This window comes from Periplaneta americana, chromosome 2 (assembly GCF_040183065.1).
Source record: "Periplaneta americana isolate PAMFEO1 chromosome 2, P.americana_PAMFEO1_priV1, whole genome shotgun sequence".
Taxonomy (NCBI): Eukaryota; Metazoa; Arthropoda; class Insecta; order Blattodea; family Blattidae; genus Periplaneta; species Periplaneta americana.
This window is the reverse complement of record NC_091118.1, coordinates 107,649,677-107,670,532: the sequence shown is the minus strand read 5'-3', so window position 1 is coordinate 107,670,532 and position 20,856 is coordinate 107,649,677. Positions and strand designations below refer to the sequence as shown.

General features: G+C 34.0%; 1 protein-coding gene across 6 annotated transcripts in view; it reads right to left on the bottom strand.

The window, feature by feature from the left end:
* The window catches only part of LOC138694481 (cytotoxic granule associated RNA binding protein TIA1-like), a 1,343,307-nt gene that overhangs the window by 127,943 nt on the left and 1,194,508 nt on the right, over window positions 1-20,856 (bottom strand). For all 6 annotated transcript variants that reach the window (XM_069818236.1, XM_069818239.1, XM_069818240.1 and 3 more), the window contains exon 5: window positions 15,257-15,437. In XM_069818236.1, the coding sequence (XP_069674337.1) occupies window positions 15,257-15,437 (181 nt within the window). The remainder of the gene's footprint in view (window positions 1-15,256; window positions 15,438-20,856) is intronic.

The following is a 20,856-nucleotide window of genomic DNA, read 5'->3' as shown; positions in this document are numbered from 1 at the left end:
AGTGAACTGGATACATTTAAAAACAAATAAGAACAAATGGAGTAATGGACCATGGTAACTATCTAAGTGGATGTTCCATTACAGACTGAGTGACCTAAGGGATCTATGATAGTCCTAAGATAATTCTGAGCAAACAATAACAGGTGCTACAGGTCTGTGGACTTTATAAGGTAGAAGGAACTGAAGAAGAAGAAGAAGGAGAAGAAGAAGAAGAAATAGAAATAGAGAGAAAATTTTCGAAAGAATAAAGGTAGCAAGATAAAAAATTTTTAATTTTAACAAAATTAGAATTAAATATGATATGAAAATCAATAAAGAAAAAACGAAAATTATGGCCTTTTGCGGAAAATACCTTGTGCCTAGTAAAATATGTTTAGATTAAAAAATATCAGAAAGAGTAAATTATTTTACATATCTCGGATACACATTATCTTTTTCCGATGAAGTAGGCATTTCACAGAAAATTTCTAAAAACACCAAAACAATTGGAATAATTAACAACATTATGAAACCTTCACTAGTACAAAGGCATACTACAATTCGCCTTTACAAGACCTTGGCAAGACCTGTACTCTGTTACGGCAGTGAGGCATGGACATTGAGGAAGAAAGACGTAAGCAGAATAACGGCCAATGAAATGAAATTTATGGGATGTACAGTGGGATATACGAAATGGGATCACAAACGCAATGAAGATGTAATGGAAGAATTACAACTAGAACCTGTAATTAATCACGTAAAACATTATCTGAACAAGTGGATAAATTATCTGCATCGCATGCGTAGAGATAGAATCCCAAAAGTCATGCTCCACTGTCGTCCAAACGGGAAGAGATCTCTCGGTCGTCCAAAGAAGCGCTGGATTGGAAATTGAAATGTGAGATCGTAACAGGTCATATGTCCTAATACTTGAAGGGGAAAAAGAAGAAGAAGATATAAAATGAGTTAAGAAACGAAAAATAGGCAGGAAGAAAGAAAATAAGAAATATATAATGATCAGAACAAAGAGATAAAATATATTAAGGAACAATAAAAGCAAGAAATACAATGAAGGTAAAATGAAAGAGAAAGAAAGAGACAAAAATCAGGAATTAAAATATAAACATAAAGAAAATATGAACCGAGCACTGAATGAAGGAAAGGAAGTAAATAAAAGAAAGAGAAGGAAAATATGGAAATAAGGTAAGGAATAAGGAAGGAAAGGAAGATATAAAGGAAGGAGAAAGCAAGGGATTAATAGCGAAAGACAGAAGAGAAGAAGGAAAAGAACGAAGTGAGAACGAGAGAGAAATTAATGAATACTGAAGAAAAAGAAGAAAGGGAAGAATAGATAAAGGAAAGAAGACAAAAAAGAGAAAATTATACATAAGGTACGTATAAAAGTGTATAATGAAAGAAAAATAAAGAAAATGAAAGATCAGGAAATAAAGAAGAAGGAAAATGTCACTGGACAGACCAGGTGGACGTTACCAAGGAATTCCAATCATTTATTCTATCTCTGAGTAAAAGAAAACGTTAATATTTCCTGTATACTAGTATTTTTTCTTGGGCTGTACTTAACTGCTCAATCAGAAATGCATGCTTCTTTGTATCCCCATAAACAAAGACAATGATAACAAGATTTTCGAGGATAATTCAACCGTACAATCCCATCTTAATTAAACTTCAGCAAAAGGTCACTGATGGGCTACCTCATTACCAGAGTTCTTCCCCAACTTTTACTTGACATCTCAACTTCGGCTGTCGACCATCCCACCATAATTGAATTGTGAACTCCGAGAAAACATCTGTATAACAAAATGAGACTCCGATAAACTCACAAGAAACTCGATGGAATCACAAAGGCGCGTGGCTAAATGCACAAAGATTTGTGGCTAATAACTCCCTAAACTTTGAATGAACGAAGAAGCGAATAAATGAGAGTCGTGAAAGAAATAAGACGAAGAACTACATGTAAAAATTGACGCACGTCTTTTGATTTTTAGGCTGCTTTCCGAAAAGATTTTTGTGAATGTTGTTGCTTATCTCGTGATGAACTAGATGGTGTCCATGATCTTGGAAGTTTTCATTCTTTTCAAAACTTCTCAGAAGTTCTATGATAAATTTTCTATCTAGAGTAGAATGTAAGCTTTGATAAGCGGAAGATAGGCTTTGATTTTCGGTAGTGAATGTAGTTAGTGAAATTTTATTTCTTAAATAATTTCATATGTAATGCACGTCGAGTTTGTCCGAATATTGTGGGTTATTCTATTCTCAAACCTTGTTTGTTCTAGCCCACGTTTATTGATGTACCATTCTTGCTTTGGTGGCTTTTTCTAAGAAATATCTACAGTATTTATCGTTTAATGGTAATGAATAAAATATTTAAACCTGCTTAACTGGTATCATCCCGATTGTAATCACATCCCCATACTGTTTCGCTTATCATTCAAATTCCACTAATCGAGCTAAGTTACCACTTTCGCATGATTTTTTTTGTTCTTACAAAGATTTGTTGTACTTCCCCTTTTTCTTCTTCTTCTTCCTTCTGGTGTCATCCAGTGATAAAATAATTTCGCTTATATCTGTGATTCTCTATTTTCTCTCGTATTTGTACATTGCTACATCTTTTTCTTCAATTCTATGAATTTATTACTGTTTTTCTAGTGTTCATTTTGAGGGAAATATAGTCACTTCTCAATTTATATAAAGGTACAAGTATTTTCCTTCAGTACGTCCAAGACAATCCATTTATATAGACATTCATTATTGTCATGTTTCAAATAATTCGATTGCTTCTAATTACTGTGATTCTAGTGTTGTCTATACGTCCGCTATGCGGATATTAGGGAATGCTGAGACCTGGGGTAAAATTAAATACACTTACGCAATATAAACATATCTACATGTAACTGACTGGCAAGGTTGGCTTAGCAACGAAAGCAGCAACAGCAGCAGCAGCTGAACTATTGATAGTACTGATGTACAGCTCATGCATTTTGTCAAGACACTCCCCCACTCTTCCTACAGAGCTGCGCACGAGATCGGATGAGTCTACTTACGAATTATAGGGGAATGAGTTTCTCTTTGCCTTGAAATCGGTAGACACACGCCCGACCTTACCTTCTACTCCTAACCCCTCGACGGAAACGTTGTTCTCGTACTGCACATCGCGAGTGTCTTGACAAAGTGCATGACCTGTACCACTCAGTATTTCCATATCTCTTATTTTGTTAGTTTCTTGCTTCAGTATACTCAGATAAAATTGACATAACTTTCAACTTATATAAGAATATTTAGGTTTGTAGTGTAAATATTTTGATTTCCGGAATTATATAAAATAAATACCGGTTAAATGTAACTTAACATGATGGGATCAGAAGCAAAGGGGTATAAGTGCACTTAAGTTATTTGTAAGAAAGTGCAGTTGAAAGCATTTAAGATTTCGTAAATTCCGTGAATTTTTTATTTCAATTTTAGTGTGTGATGTGGTTTAAAAGATATAGCCTATGTCTTTGCCACTAAAATTTTAGATGCTTTAGATTGCCCTGCAAGCACTTAACTCATGTTCTTAGAAATGTCACTTGTACCTCTTTGCTTCTGACCCCCTCATGGGCTATGTCCACAGTTTCTCTTGCGTTTCTAAATTATATGATCCAAGTTCGCTCACAATTGAATAATCTTTGCTTCAAAGACAATAATTTGTATACCCTTGCAAACCATCGTGTTTAACAACCGAGTTTCTGCTCGGGCACGAGTTCGATTCACGCTAGAATTGATTAGCTAGCTGGATTTTTCCGACATTTTTCCCAACTGTAAGGTCAATATAAGGTAATCCACGGCGAATCCTCGGCCTCATCTCAACAAATACCATCACATTGCCACCAATTCCATCGACGGTAGATAATCTAGTAGTTGACATAACGTCGTCGAACAACCGACTAAAATATAAAATAAAAATAATAACTAGGCTTATGTCTCGTTAGCGTTTGTGACAATGGAAAATTACCAGCTGAAATCAAATTGTTAAAACCAAACTGCAGTTTATAGTACTCCATAAAAGAATGCAAACATTCATTCAGAAATTAAAGGTGTAAAGTTTTTTTTTTTAATATAGGCCTACAAGTTGCAAATGAATACCATTCGAACTACGAATGAAACCAGGTAACATTCCATTGCAAAAAGAAAAAAAACACGCGCGCGCGCGCACGCACGCACACACACACACACACACAGTGGAAGGGGACCAATGCACCAAAATTTAAAATACGATTCTACTCGTTAAATGTAACAAAACTTTTATTACACTTTTCCTTCGATGAAGCATCATTAGGCAGAAAATAAAATAGTATTCGCCCAATGTTTGCAGCGCTCTATTGCGGTAACGGCCTGACAGAAATGGCTAATTGCTATACAAGCAGATAGGTAAAAATAATCTAAATAGTTAATGTCTTCAGTCTGTATTTATTTATTTTTTTAAATTAAACCGTTTAGCCGTGAATTTAAATTTAATAGCGAAAATCGTTAAAATATATCTTGCAACATAACGCATTGTCGCGTGTCTCCCACCGAGTATAGCAGAGGGAGAGAAGGTAAGAGATTCGTGGCCGCTCTTGCTAGAGTTATTACAGTAGCCGTGATGTTGCCAACTGTTTCATAGAAAAATAACGATTTCCTGTAAAACGATGAATGTTAGAGAAAAAAACTTATTTAGACTATTCAAACCTCTTCTCATGATCTATTATTAGTTTCATTTTGGTGCAGTGGTGAAAGGTAACCCTGACTTTTTCTGCCTATGGATATATATATATATCCATAGGCAGAAAAAGTCAGGGATGGCCTGATGAAGATGGAATGACCAGAGTAGATAAAACGGGTAGCCTGGAAATACATGACGAAATAATATAAATAGAGAAATAGTAAAATGGAGGTGGCAGAGAAACGACAGTAGACTAATTTATTTTGAAATTTTTTGTATTTAGAATGCTCATAATTGACGAAAATGTCTCATTATAATAATGGGTCGTAACTCACAACATTACGGAAACTAATATAGAAATAATGCGTTTCTGAAAGCTAATCCTAAGCCATCTTCATACGTCACAAATTCTCAAACGCAGGTCCCTAGCATGGGAAGTTAACATTATAGTATTCGTCTAACGGTGGACTTGAATGACGAAATGTTGGAATGATGACGGTAAAGAAGAGTATTCCCAGAAAAATTCGTTACGTATTATGCTAGAGTATCCTGTGATTGTACCCGAGGTCTTCTCAGTGGAAAGAGGCATTTTTGAAGTACATTTTTCATTAATTTTATTTTTGCTTCATTTACTCGGATTAAAATACTATACTAAAGGCCCGCAACAAATTTCATGCTGGAAAGTTGAAAATTTAACTGCATTTTCGGAAAATTACAATTAACAAAATTACAGAGCCCTTTTTGGATAAAGGAAATATTTTTAAAAGTAGAAAACAACATATATAACCCGGGAACTAAATAAATTAATTTTTAAACTGACTTTCAGGACACTCATACATTAAAAATTCAAATGATAAGTACTCGTATATTATTAAATCATATGCATGTCGAATATACTGTACATTTTTATGCCTGTAATTTACATTTTGTGGGAATAGTGTAGATAGGTATATTTTCAAAAGTGTAAAAATAAACAAAAAATGTACTAACTCAAAAAGTATTAAATTTATATTAATTAAGCTTGGGGACGTTAATACTAAGAACAAGAGATTACAGTATAGAAAAAATTAAATATCCAACTTAAAAATGTAGAAAATAGAAATTGTTTCATTCCTTATCTGCTCTCTGGTCTCTCAAAGCGACGTAGTACTCCGATTGAGAATGACTGTTCCACTTACATCTTAGGCATGGAGACCGCACTAAATTAAACTGAGAAAAAATGGATCTCGCCTTCAAAAAGGTTGAAGATCATTTTACTAGGGTACTCGGGGAAAACTTTTCATAGCATTACCTCACTATCTTTGTTCTCTAAAAATTCCCGGGATTTGAATCCGGATCTCTGGAGTAAGATAATGGTAGCTAGGAACACTGCTATATCTTCAAACTGAACTGTGTGAAATGACACACAAAACGGGATGAACTGTCAGCTATGCGAATCTCTGTTTCCGGACACGTTTTTAAATTGATAATCGGCCCCCACCTGTTCGCCGGTGCCGCCCTGCTCTAATGTGCTTCCTCTGCTGTTTGAAGACCGGAAGCTACTCAGGATTCCTGGCCACGGCATTCTCTCGTTAGAGTGACGTCACTTCCACTTGAGCATCGTAAATTTGCAACGAGATGGCTGCAATTACGTCGCCTTCACTGCTACTGACCTACAGAGTCTGTGCAACGCTGCTTTCTTTTCATTCATACTTTCATTCTAAGAAGCTTCGATTTGAAGATATTATCATTCCTGACCGCTGACATGGGAGGAAGGTCGTTATTTAATCGCTATCAATCACGACTGCTCCTGGAGACTTATTTCTGGTATTGTGTTGAGGTTTCAAAGTAATTATAACTGTATACGATAGGTCACTAGGCTTACAGCTTTGTGGGGCTGCTACCTTAAGGCCCATGTTCTGCAGTATTTCCTCTGCATTTGAAATTGTATTTATACCGCTGTGACTATTATCACTCTATAGTATCGTAAGCTAGAGGAGACTGCACCACCGGTAGGAACTGGAAAATGGTTGTCACACTTACAAAATTGATCACCTACTATTTGAATGTCCAATGCAAAAACGTAAGAAGTATTGGTGAGGAGTTCACCTTAACGAATGTAATGTTATCTTTCACACCTCCTTGGACTCAAATATTTCGAAGACATTGTTATTTGAATGTCTTTATAAAATTGACAAGTAATATTTTCAAGTCATTCAATTAATCGGTACCGTTTGAAATTAAGATTTGATTATTAGTTTTATATTTATTTCTAAGTTTTGTAGTTCTCCTTATCAAAAAAAAAAAAAAAACACAGAAGAACTACAAAACCTAAAAATAAATCTAAAAATAACAATCAAATCTTCATTTCAACGTGTACCGATTAATTGAATGACTTGAAAATATTACTTGTCAATTTTATAAAGACATTCAAGCAACAATGTCTTCGAAATATTTGAGTCCAAGGAGACGTGAAAGATAACATTACATTCGTTTTGTAATTCTTCTTATCCAGGAAAACAAGGAAGGTTTGGAATTGAACGGCTGCTTGTTAATGATGGATGACGTAATTACGTTAGGAGAAAATCTATAAACGATTAGGGAAAACACGGAAATTTTACTTGAAACAAGTAAGGAGATAGGTCTGTTGGACAGTCGGGCATGTTGGACACTCTGTACTTTAACGTGTTACCTCGCCACTTGTGGGCACCACATTCTGCTAGAAGTCAATGACGGAAGTAGCCACGAAATTAAACGCGGAATAAATATGGGAAATCCTGTTATTATTCGGTTGAGGAACTTTTATCATTCAGTCTGCTCTCGAAAAAGCTGAAAGTTAGAACTTATAAAACAGTTATATTACCGATTGTTCTGTATGGTTGTGAAACTTGGACTCTCACTTTGAGAGAGGCATACAGGTTAAGGGCATTCGAGAATAAGGTGCTTAGGAAAATATTTGGGGCTAAGAGGGATGAAGTTACATTTTATTTTGTCTATTATATCTTTTGTGGAATTTAGTTTCTGGTAAATCTTTACTTGTTACGTTACTGAGGTTAGAATTTATTGCATTAGTATTATTTTTTATATTATATATTTAAATAGTTTTAGTTATGAATTATTTTTAGAATAGTTTTTTAAACATTTCCTGTTTGTGAAGGTGCTTCAGGTTTATCATACTTCATATTCCTAAAACAAGAAGAGATGTTTTTGATAAAATGCAAGAATATTATTTGACTAGTACTTTTTAAAATCGTAACAACATATATCCAAAAACAAACATCAGCAATTACTAATTCCATCATAATTGTAAATACGATTAATTAAATTTAAATTTTAATATTAAATAAAATATTTAAACATTAAACTTACTTACTTACTTACTTATTGGCCTTTAAGGAACCCGGAGGTTCATTGTCGCCCTCACATAAGCCCGCCATTGATCCCTATCCTGAGCAAGATCAATCCAGTCTCTACCATCATATCTCACCTCCCTCAAATCCATTTTAATATTATCTTCCCATCTACGTCTCGGCCTCCCCAAAGGTCTTTTTCCCGCCGGCCTCCCAACTAATACTCTATATGCATTTCTGGATTCGCCCATACGTGCTACATGTCCTGTCCATCTCAAACGTCTGGATTTAATGTTCCTAATTATGTCAGGTGAAGAATACAATGCGTGCAGCTCTGCGTTGTGTAACTTTCTCCATTCTCCTGTAACTTCATCCCTCTTAGCCCCAAATATTTTTCTAAGAACCATATTCTCAAACACCCTTAATCTCTGTTCCTCTCTCAAAGTGAGAGTCCAAGCTTCACAACCATATAGAACAAACGGTAATATAACTGTTTTATAAATTCCAACTTTCAGATTTTTTGACAGCAGACTAGATGACAAAAGCTTCTCAACCGAATAATAACAGGTATTTCCCATATTTATTCTGCGTTTAATTTCCTCCTGAGTGTCATTTATATTTGTTACTGTTGCTCCAAGATACTTGAATTTTTCCACCTCTTCGAAGGATAAATCTCCAATTTTTATATTTCCATTTCGTACAATATTCTGGTCACGAGACATAATCATATACTTTGTCTTTTCGGGATTTACTTCCAACCCTATCTCTTTACTTGCTTCAAGTAGAATTTCCGTGTTTTCCCTAATCGTTTGTGAATTTTCTCCTAACATATTCACGTCATCCGCATAGACAAGAAGCTGATATAACCCGTTCAATTCCAAACCCTCTGTGTTATCCTGAACTTTCCTAATGGCATATTCTAGAGCAAAGTTAAAAAATAGAGGTGACAATGCATCTCCCTGCTTTAGCCCGCAATGAATTGGAAAAGCATCAGATAGAAACTGGCCTATACGGACTCTGCTGTAAGTTTCACTAAGACACATTTCAATTAATCGAACTAGTTTCTTGGGAATACCAAATTCAATAAGAATATCATATAAAACTTCTCTCTTAACCGAGTCATACGCCTTCTTTAAATCTATGAATAACTGATGTACTGTCGAATACAAAAAATCTGATCAATAGTCGATCTATTACGCCTAAAACCACACTGATGATCCCCAATAATTTCATCTACATATGGATTTAATCTTCTCAAAAGGATATTCTACAAAATTTTATACGATGTCAACAAAAGTGATATTCCTCGAAAGTTACTACAGTTAGTCTTGTCCCCCTTTTAAAAATAGGTACGATTATGGACTCCTTCCATTGTTCTGGTACAGTTTCCTTTTCCCAAATTGCAAGTACAAGTTTATAAATTTCGCTAGATAATGCGCTTCCACCCTCTTGTATTAATTCTGCTGGAATTTGATCAATACCTGGAGACTTGTACTTTTTCAGATTTTCTATCGCAATTTCGACTTCAGAAAGAGTGGGTTCCGGTATAAATGGCTCAGCAGTTTGTACTTTAAAACAAATTTAAAAAGCTGAAAGTTAGAATTTATAAAATAGTTATATTACCGGTTGTGACTAGCACTTCGAGAGATAAACAGAGGTTAAGAGTGTTCGAGAATAACGTCCTTCGGAAAATATTTGGGGCTAAAGGGATGAAGTTACAGGAGTATGGAGAAAGTTACACAACGCAGAACTGCACGAATTGTATTCTTCACCTAACATAATTAAAAACATAAAATGCATACGTTTGAGAAGGACAGGGCATGTGGCATCTACGGATAAATCCGGGAATGCATATAGAGTCTTAGTTAGAAGATCTGAGGAAAAGAGACCTTTGGGGAGGCCGAGACGTAGATGGGAGGATAATATTAAAATGGATTTTAAGGAGGTGGGTTATGATGCTAGGACTGGATTAATCTTGCTCAGGATAGGGGCCGATTGCAGGCTTATGTGAGGACGGCAATGAACCTCCGGGTCTCTTTAAAGCCATTTGTAAGTAAGTAACAAATGAAAAACCAGCCTAAATAAAATTTTAAATTAAATTGGTAGTTATAAATAAACAATTTAAATTATGCGATAATATTAAGACAAAAATATAATAAATATTGGATGAGAAAGGCAAATGAAACTGAAATACGCAGTTGAAATCTGTTTCGGAGGCTTTTCTTTAGGCAAATATCTACAAGTGAAATCATCAGCCAATTTTCTTGCCCACTTCCCTGCTTTGAGAACATATTATGTCTCTGTTGGTCTTTATTGACGTTATATATGTCTCAGAAGGACAATGTCTTATGAGACCTTTACAATTTCTGATAAAGAAACAGAGAAATAATGTACCTGTAGAATATATGGAAGATAACAGACCTTCAGAAGCCACAGAATCTCAGAGACATTAAGAAAAACTAACAGTATAAATGATTGACTCAATTATGGCCGGGATTGAACACAGACCCTTCTGATGCAAGCTATTATTTTATTAGATGTAGTGCGGTCTTTGAAATAATGTCAACATGATGATAACGATAGTGGTGGTGGTGGTGGTGGTGGTGGTGGTGGTGGTGGTGGTGGTGATGATGATGATGATGATGTTGATGATGATGATGATGATGACACATTATTGTAATCGCAATGACAAGAGAGACCGAACAACTCTGAAAAAGTCTGCTTCAAATTTCTTAGTCTATCACAAGTATCGAAGGATAGAACTCAGGTCTACAAAGTGAGAAGCCGTAAGCTGACAGATGCGACAGGTCCAAACAAGCAAAAAAAAGCCAAATGAATGACTAACATTGAATTAGAGTTTCAGAACCTCCTGTCACACTTGTTATAGGATGAATAATTTTTCTGCAGTCAGTTTGTTACGTATTTCATCTGAAAAGTTGAGGATTCTAAATGAATGTAAAATATTAGCTGCTATTAATAACAGAAGCAAGCCTACAGCTAAATTCTGAATGATTGGCAGGCAATGCCTCAAACTGCCATGCATGTGACCCTAGATACTATGTCTTCTGTGCCGACATTATATCCCAACTCCATCTCCAAAAAGATTTAGCTTTCAGTCTCTGACCACGGATTTACCTCAATGAAATGAAAGCTTAAAGATGAAGCCGATCAGTATTGGACACTTGTGAAACTTGTCCTCGGTTGTCTGAACAGGACTTACAACTCCTGAAAAATTAGCAGTCTGTGAATGAGGGCGATGTCACACTCCACAAAGAGGCAGAAATTACAAATTGAGGAACTCTCTCTCAAACTAGGAATGTGTTTTATTTTTAAAAGGCAGGGATTCGGTAATACACTACAGAAATGAGAGCTCAAAATAGTATGTTTTCTTTTCACTATTCCTGTAGGTCGGAAGTCATAAAGTTCTGGGTTCGATTTTTATTTTGTATGAAAGAGAGTGTTGATTAACAACTAAAACTCGACACTCATCTACGACCAATGACGATATGACTCACGACTTAAGGGGGCTCATACAGTAGCGGTGCTTCAGATTGTAAACCTTTCACAAAATTTTTAATATCTCAGAGATAATTCGGTGGATCTTTCTCATTTTTTGTACACAAGTAAGTAGTATTTGGGCCTCTCATTTGGAATCACACAATTTATAATTGTCAAATTAATTTTATTTTTTTTTATTTACACAATTTAAAGAAAATAATTTGCCGCTACATAAAAGGAAACAACATAGTATCTTCCCAACCACTTGTCAGATTCTAAGTTTCTTTCTTATTTCTGACTCCAGAAGTGCAGTGTTAGAGGATGGACCACAGTGAACCTTCTACGTTACAAAGTTTTTGAACTACATTTTTTTTTTATTTTGTCATAAACAAAAAAGTCATTTTTATTTTACATTATTTACTTAAAATCTGTGAAATTATGATTATATCTCTATGAAAGTAGTTCATCCTCTACAGTTTGAATGACTAAAGATATCCTGAAAATATGAAACAATTTAGACGATTAGTTCAAGAGAGATGTTTTTCGTTTGAAAATAGCAGTCAATTATTTCGTTTAAATTTTGTAAATAAAAATAGTGAACTATTATGATAATTATAAATTTGTTGATGCCAAATGAGAGGCCAAAATACCACTTATTTGTGTACAAAAAATGAGAAAGATCCACTGAATTAGGGGAGAGTTGGATAGTATCGGATATCGGGCAATATCGGACAGTGAGTTTCTTTCATCTACCACCAGATGATAGTACCTGAATGACATGGTTACGTTTCTGTTATGTCGCATACAGAAATTTAACCATGTTATCCAGGTTCTACCATCTGGTGGTAGATGAAAGAAACGCATTGTCCGATATTACCCGATGTCCGATACTACCCAACTCTCCCCTATCTCTGAGATATTACAATTTTGTGAAAAGTTTGCAATTTGCAGCACCGCTCCTGTATGAGCCCCCTTAAGGAGGATTCGGTAATAGTTCATTCCTAGCCTTTTACTTAATTCGTGATACAAGGACATATAAAGATTATGTACAACTAGCCTTCATCCCTGCTTTTATTAGTTTCCATAACAACTTTATCTCAGCAAATTTTAAATGTTTTTGTTTTGCTACGTATCACTGTTAATACTATTATCTCTAAATGTAATATTTGACGAAATGTCTACGATTTAATACGAGAAGGTATAGTCAAAATTTCAGTCAACCTTTCCTTTCAAATATCTTAACAATTTTTAAGTTAATTATATTAATGATATTGTTATATTATATATTATATTATTATAATTATATTAACATATAATTCAATTATAATTTTACTTTCATGTTTCTAAGAAGGGGAAGAACACTGCCGAGGACAAGTTTTGGCTTTTTCAGGTGTGAGCTAAGTATAAATTATGTAATACAATTTTTAAGTGACTTATTCAACATAAAGGAAAATACTATTGAATTGCTTTGTGTGGAGTGTGGCATTGTACGGAGTAGATACATGTAGGTACATTACGACGAAGTGAAGAGAAGCAACTAGAAACAATAATTTATTGAAATGTGAATATGGAGAAGAATGGAACGTGCGAAATGAACAGACAGAATAAGTTAATGAAGCTATTCTACAAAGATTGGATGAAGAAGGAATATTGACTGGATCACTGGCTAAGAAGAAACTGCCTACTGAAGGATGCACTGGAAGGAATGGTGAACGGGAGGAAAGTTCGCGGCAGAAGATATCATTACGTAATGTGTATGGGTTTATACGAAAAATAAGAGGAAGACTGGAGAATGCTGGGTTTGCATGAAAGATCTGTTCTTGAGCAGAAAACTTTGTGACAATACGATAATTCTTCTTATTATTTAACGAGTATTGAGTGGCCGTGACCAGAAACTTAAAATTGTTTACATTCTTTAATACTGAACTTTTAGTATTGATTTTTTTTACATAGAACGGGAGGCTTGTCCATAGTTACATCCTGCAAAATGGAGGACCAGATAATTTGTTTCAGATATTCATCTTCTAGTCTATTATGAAGAAATTTCGGATTGCAAGGCAGCAGTTGTCTGTAACCTTGACATGATGTCGGATAGAGTTCTGTTGGTTTAGAGAACGCATTGCATAGTCTATCGAAAAATATAGGAAAATATAAGAAATATGAATATTTATTATTATGAAGGGACTAAAACATTCTTTATAATAATTACTTTTAACCCTTCAAATGGCGAAGCTTGGATTTATTCGGCCGTGTCTGTATTAAGTGCTTGAAAGTAAAAATAAAATTCATTAATCGATAATTTGTTAATATTTTTAAGCTGGCATATATAGCACTGAACGTCTGGTCAAATGTTGTTGACTTTACAAAATAAGAATCGAAATCGACCTTATACAAATGGCACTACAGGGTATAAAGAACGAATATTGACTATAAGTAATACATCTCTTCTACTTCAACAATTCAGTCACTAATTTTAATTCGATAAAAGTGTTTTCAAATTATACAAACTCATGTCTCTTTTTTAGCAAGTATAAAAGAAGTCAATTTTATTGTGCACTACTTACACCTACCTTACTTATACAGTATTTCATTATCTAGGCAACTATTCTTTGAAACGTGTCATTTGTCGTAAGAAAATGTGTAGAACTAGATGCGAAGTAACACGTGTAATGGCGCAGAGTCAAAAGATACATTTATTTTTAGATTTTCTTTTATATTTTAACCTCACTGTAATTTTATGTTATTGTTTTTGAGTAATTGGGTCCTTGGTACAATTAACTGAAATAAAATATGTTATATCTTATCTAGAGTGGGGTCTGATTACGCATTTCCTTTCGAGAAACTACTCCGTTTTTCATATCTCTAATTTTTCGACTTTGTCAGTTTTGACTAAGAAGTTACGGGGGAGTTAAAAGAGGAAGTAAAATTGTCATGTTAACTTAACCTAAATTTAAATAATTTTTATATTTACCGATATTTGTATTACGAAATTCTTATTTTTTGGTATTGTAATCTTTACTCACTATTTCGTTATATGGGGCGTTCAGAGCACAAGGGAATCAAGTCCACTTTTGGTCAATTGGAAGGTTTTTCGTCTATACATACCTTAGATGAGGTTACTTTCAGAGCATAAAAGAATCATGTCCTCACAATCTTCGCAAAGGTGCAAATGTTTAAAATCACACTCACCTTTAATGGGTAATTTACTATACATAAAAGACTTTAAGTCTAATTTTTTGGAAAGTTTATTTTTGTGACTTGATTCTCTTGTGCTCTGAGCGCCCCATATTGAAATAGATTATTTCAAAGTTAAAGAATAATAAACTTAGATTGCGATACGAGGTAATGTAATTTAAGGATAATTCATTTTGCACTTATTTCATTTTGTGACGTCTTCAATATTTTGACATTTCCGATATATAGATCTTTCGTTTTTGAATTAAGAGGCTTCTTGTATTATTAAAAACGGTTCAGTTGCTCTTCCTACTTCAAGCAAGAATAAAACATCAAATATGAATCAGCAGAGACTAAAATAGGTATATTTAAACTACAATAATGTCACTCACACATGAGCAATTATCGAATAAAATATATGTTCCCTTTTGGATATGCGGAAGTCCTGGGATGAGTTTGGTCAAATAAACAGAAGCAAGTGAAACAAGCAAATAGGCTGCAATGCACTCCGAACCAAGAGATAAAATGAGGAAAAATAAAAATAATAAAAGGAATGAGATAAGAGGTGTCAACTAACCTGACGAAGGCATAGCCCTTGTCCTTGAAGACCCGGATTTCCTGGATGCTGCCGAAAGGTGAGAAGGTTTTCTGCATCAGCTCCTCGGTGAGTCCATTGGTGAGGCCTCCGCAGTACACCGTGCAGTTGGTGGGGCTCGATTGGTTGTAAACTTCGTCGAAAGTGAGAGGCTTCGCGTTCACTGCACATACATAAACCCCGGTGAATTAGTTCAAAAAAGCTAATAAGTATCTAAGAAGTAATTTACAAGTCACAACTCTAACCATAATATGGCTATGATGTATACATGTATTGTACCAACCTTTGTATACATACATTCATAGGTTAGACTACATCTATTTTAATGACAACAAAATTCTTATATGTAACCCCTTTTGAAGGGAAGTAAAGTGGGAGAATAGTATTATATTACATTATGTTAAATAATTTTGTTCTTGATGAAAAGGTGTCAGGTAAAGTTTACCAGTTATTTCTTCCCTATTTTGAAATCCATCACACAATAAGAAAATTAACTTTCGGGTACAGTGATCTTTATGTTGTGTAATATTAATGATAAAAAAGCTAATAATTTAATTTAACTTAAAAGCTAACAATTTTACCCTGAATAATAACGAGGCAATTAGCAACGAAAATTGCTGTTAACTTTACTCTTCGTCTAGACATATTTCATGAAAGCGTGGTAGCTCAGTGCATATACGTGAGACTAGTAATCGAGGACTCTCAAGTTGGAGACCCGTTTTGTTTATTGTTATTCTTTTCTCATTTTTTATTACCATGACATTCTATTTTTTATGAATATTGTAATTTACCTACGGGCCAGGGCCGCCCATAGGAATTTTAGGCTCTACACAAACATATTTTTGGCTGGGCCCTCCTCATCGACAATATTTTAATTAATGTTGAAATTCTATAATTTAAATTCAGTTCCGAGATAACAAGCTATGGAAATTTTATTACAATGTGTGGCAATATTCTTTATTACTGAAATTGAAATATTAGGCCTACGTGGGCAAGGGAAATAAAAAACCCTCAATTCATAAACGTGTTTAATAATCAGTCTTACAAACAATAAAAATGTAATATGTAATTTTAAAAATAAATGCAGACATATTTTAGTGAAAATATGATAATATGATAAAGATTATATGATCATATTTATTGTCATCAACATGTATAACAGTAATAATGTACCACCACATTTCTGTATACGGATTCCACCATAACTTTCTATTACATTTTCCTACAATTAAAATAAAATTCTGACAGTCTGTTTAACTAATAACTCCATTAACCTTGATATTAAATTAACTCCAAACAGTTCATTTTTCCTTATTGATCTTAAATATCCTCCATCTGTTATTAACCTACAACTCTCAGATCGTACTCCACTCATTCCACTCCTGCATTCTATTCTTCCTAATACAATTTATCTATAATTACGGTGTTCTGTATCTCATCTTACTCTTCCTATTTTAGCCTTTTACATTTTATACGTTTCAAGTCATTGCAACAATCTACTATTTTTCATATAGTATATTTTATTGTTCATTATTACTCTTTCAATATATTGTTCTTAAATTTTAACTAACACTATACTAACACTTTACTAACTCCTCTCCCTAATTACACAAAAGAAAAAAAAATCGCTATACCTTCACACGGCTTTAGTCACTGGGATCCTCTTCTTCTTAATATACATCATTTAAATAATCTTGATAAATCTTGACACATTCTTTTGATCATTATTACTCTTTCAAAATATCATTCTTAAATTCTAACTGCCTTTAGTGAAAATATTAAAAACATATTTCAGAGAAATTAATATGCAGATATACCTAAATCAGTGTCATGTTGCCTAATGAATTGTTGTACAGTAGTATTGTAACTGAAACATCACATTTATAGAAAATTTTGAGGAGTAGGTTGCTTCAGTCTTAACCCTTAAGCAATAGCCTACTTCTTGAAAATTTTTGAAGACAATGTAAATTACTGTTTCAATAATATGTGACTTAACTGAATTATTTATTCAAGAAAAAAAGGTTTTGTATCTTCTTCTCCTCCCTAAAAAGTCTAAAATTCGGGCCGGGCTCCTCTGACGTCCGGCCCCTCCCATTCGAATGGTGTTCATCTGTGGCCCTGTATGGACTTGTCTGTTGTAATTATGATTAAAATAACATAAAAGAGGTATTGCTTCTGTCCTTAACGCAGTATATTTCTTCGCACCTCATTAAACATTATCCTTACCCTATGTTTACAATCAAAAACACGTTTTCTGAGTCATGGAGGGGAGAAACATGACATCGTTATAAATAATTACTCAAAAGTCAAAGTTTTTCACTGTTTAGAAAAGCAGTTATGTAATAGATCTAATCATAAAAACGAAAATAAAAATGACATCATTTTTACATCTTAGCAAAATTAGTGAAATGGCTCTTGAACTCGGCACTTCCGTCATTATCTGTAACTTTTTACTCACTGAGCTACCGCGGATACGTAGCCAAAATATGAGAAAGATAACAATAACTAAAACGGACTAAATCGCAATTTTTTGTCATTAAGTCGACAAACTTTACGAGTTGTATAAGCCAGCTGTTCTATAGATATATCGTTACACATAATTAACTTCCATATAAAACCGTATAATCGAAATTAATAATTCTGAAAGCGTGCCTTAACCTGTTAGTTGTAGTTCAAGATAAACTTTCGTTATAATAGCTGCAGTACATGTCTAACATGAAGGCTCAAATTCACAATGTTAAGATTATAAATAGTCTGCACTTAGCTCATGAAATTGAAAGATGAGTTTTGAACAACGTTTTTATATTCATATTACAAATACATTCGTTTGCTATAATGTAAATTAATTTCCTCCTTCATACTTTAAAAATTCACACTTTAATAGTAGAAACAGGTTTAGAAGAAAAGCAACACAAAGATAAAAAAAAAAATTTGAACCCCTCGCACAAGAATAAGGGTGATATTCATAGACATTTCGCTAGCCCGCGCTACGAGCGTGCTAAACAGGATTCATATCATATCATATCGCTAACATTGATTTATGAATACGAAAAACGTTAGTTCGCTGATCATCCACCGCAAGCCCGCGCTAAAAATGTCTATGAATAGGGCCCTAAGAGTTTACTCAATGCACAGTAGTTAACATCAAAATTCTTCCTTGAAAGTAATCTATACCTACTGCATTCTATCTTTGGTTGTAATGATTTTTGCATTACAAATACCCTCAAGTAACATAATATATAATTTTATCTGTTAGACTATCAAGAATCCAGAAAGGTTTTCATCGGTCAACCTGCAATCAAAATCAATAAATTTTCACGTTACTGTAGAACTGGTGCCCGTTGAAAGAGTTCGCAGTTTATTTTTTCAAGGAATTGAAGCTTTCTTTCGGGGAACGGAATTTGGAGATATACGAATACATATCCTGTACAGAATCAAGGGTCGAACAAATAACCAAGAAGTATACAATGGCTAAGGCGCAGCCAACGATTATGGGTTCGAATGTATGTTCGCCAGTTTACGGTGTGATGTTCTGTGTTGTCTGTAGTGTATTGACTTCACGTGATATGAATACTGTGATGTGTTTGTCTAAACCTGTGATATTTCTAAGAAGTTCGGATATGGACATTGAAAATTATAAGTGCCTTGAAAGAACGAAAGAGATAGATATAACGCCTTCAGTGCCATTGATAAACCTTAGTACACAAACATTTAGCACAAGGCTGTTTTTCCCTCCAAGTCGTGCTAGCAGACCGAGTGTGTGGGCTTTACTTAGAGAGGCCGTAATTTCAGATATTAAGGGGGGTACGAAGCAGATAAAATAATGCCATAATTGATGACGTTGTACAACAACATTTGTTCCTCTCATCGGATTGCGAATTTTGAAAATAAAAGTCTGACATACTTCACACATAATTTTTATTGCGTGTTATTTCTTTTACTAATAAATAGGTTAACGTACGTAATTTTAAGCGTAGGAATTGACGCAGCGTATTGGTACCGGTCTCTATCGCCAACCAAAAGCATATATGGCTGTCAGAAAAATACGAGTGTCTGAAATGATAATATTATCCACTATCGTATTTTTTTTAGATGTGCTTTGCTTGAAAAATAAAAAATTACCACAATCTGATTTTTCTGCCTTTCCTACTCCTTACCTCAAGAATACAAACAAATAACAACAATGCAAATTAAATCTTACACAAACCTCACGAAATCTTACTATTAAGTTTATTGATACCAAACGAACAGAAAATCAAAACATAAGCTATCAAGAAGGTGACGTATTCTCACTATTAGTTTTAACCCAGATCATATATTTAACAGATTGCTCATCCCTATGTTAAAATCGGTAGCACTTTGAAGAGAACAACCGTTGGATCGCCACCCGTCCGCCGTAAACGAACACGAGGTGGCAGTACAGTCGCTAATGCAATTCAAATGGAAGTTATGACGTGACTTTTTATGTAACAATTAGATGGCAGCATAGTAAACCCGACAAAAGTTGTTACCGTCAAAGTCTATAAGGCCAAGCAATCTGGGTATATATGATCTAGCGTTTTACATATTCCGCAACAATTCAATTTTTTTATCTTATACTACTGCATAAATTTGTTGTATTGAAATATTATATATTCAAAATACTTACCTAAATGAAAAAATTTAATACAGGCCCAAATTATAAGATGAACCTGCATTCTCTGAATTAAACTCTAAGGGCATTCTTTACAACCCCAAATGTGTTTCACTTCATTTATAAAATTTACGTTTTAAGTATACAGTATAGGCCTAAAGAAATTTTTTTCACAAAATTACATAACCTACTTATAAGTATATTGTAATCTTTACTAATATTATTTTATATCTAAGAATATCGGCATTTTAGTGTCAAGACTATATTGGGGTTTTATTTCAACGCCGCGAAGAAAATCTTTCCTTTTTATTGTAAAGCTCTCAGGTGGTCTCTTATTGGTTCACCAAAGCAAGACGAATGCTTCTACAACCGTGCGGAAATTGTTCTGATCAAGAGATTTTGCACACATGGTTAAACTTTGGACTTTGAAATAATTCGCAGCGAAAATTGAAATTCAACACATAATTTATTACTCCGAAATGTAGTGATATAAGGACATACTGCCCAGCTCGTTTAATTTCTTCCTTCATTATGCAAAAAAGAAAATTGAAATATATATATATATATATATATATATATATATATATATATAAAATGTTTAGATTAAAAGTTTATCGCTATTTTTTGTTTTCCATTTTAAATTAAGAGCCATTATGTTTTACTGAAATTATTATAGGTATTTCATTTCCGGATAAACTCAGTCATACCTACTAAATATGAGCGAAGTCCTCACAATATCTTATGATATATCACTGCACAATGTACTGCAGACACAGATAGACAGATATACGGACAGATAGAAGGTACAAGCTTACCCGATATCGATTTTTTTCAGTATAACTATATTTTCCCTAAAGAGAAAGTGAAATTATAATCTATTAAGCAGCATTACGTTTTATTTGTAAATCGACTTGCTGGCACAAGTAACTAGTCATGTTCTATTTTTCTA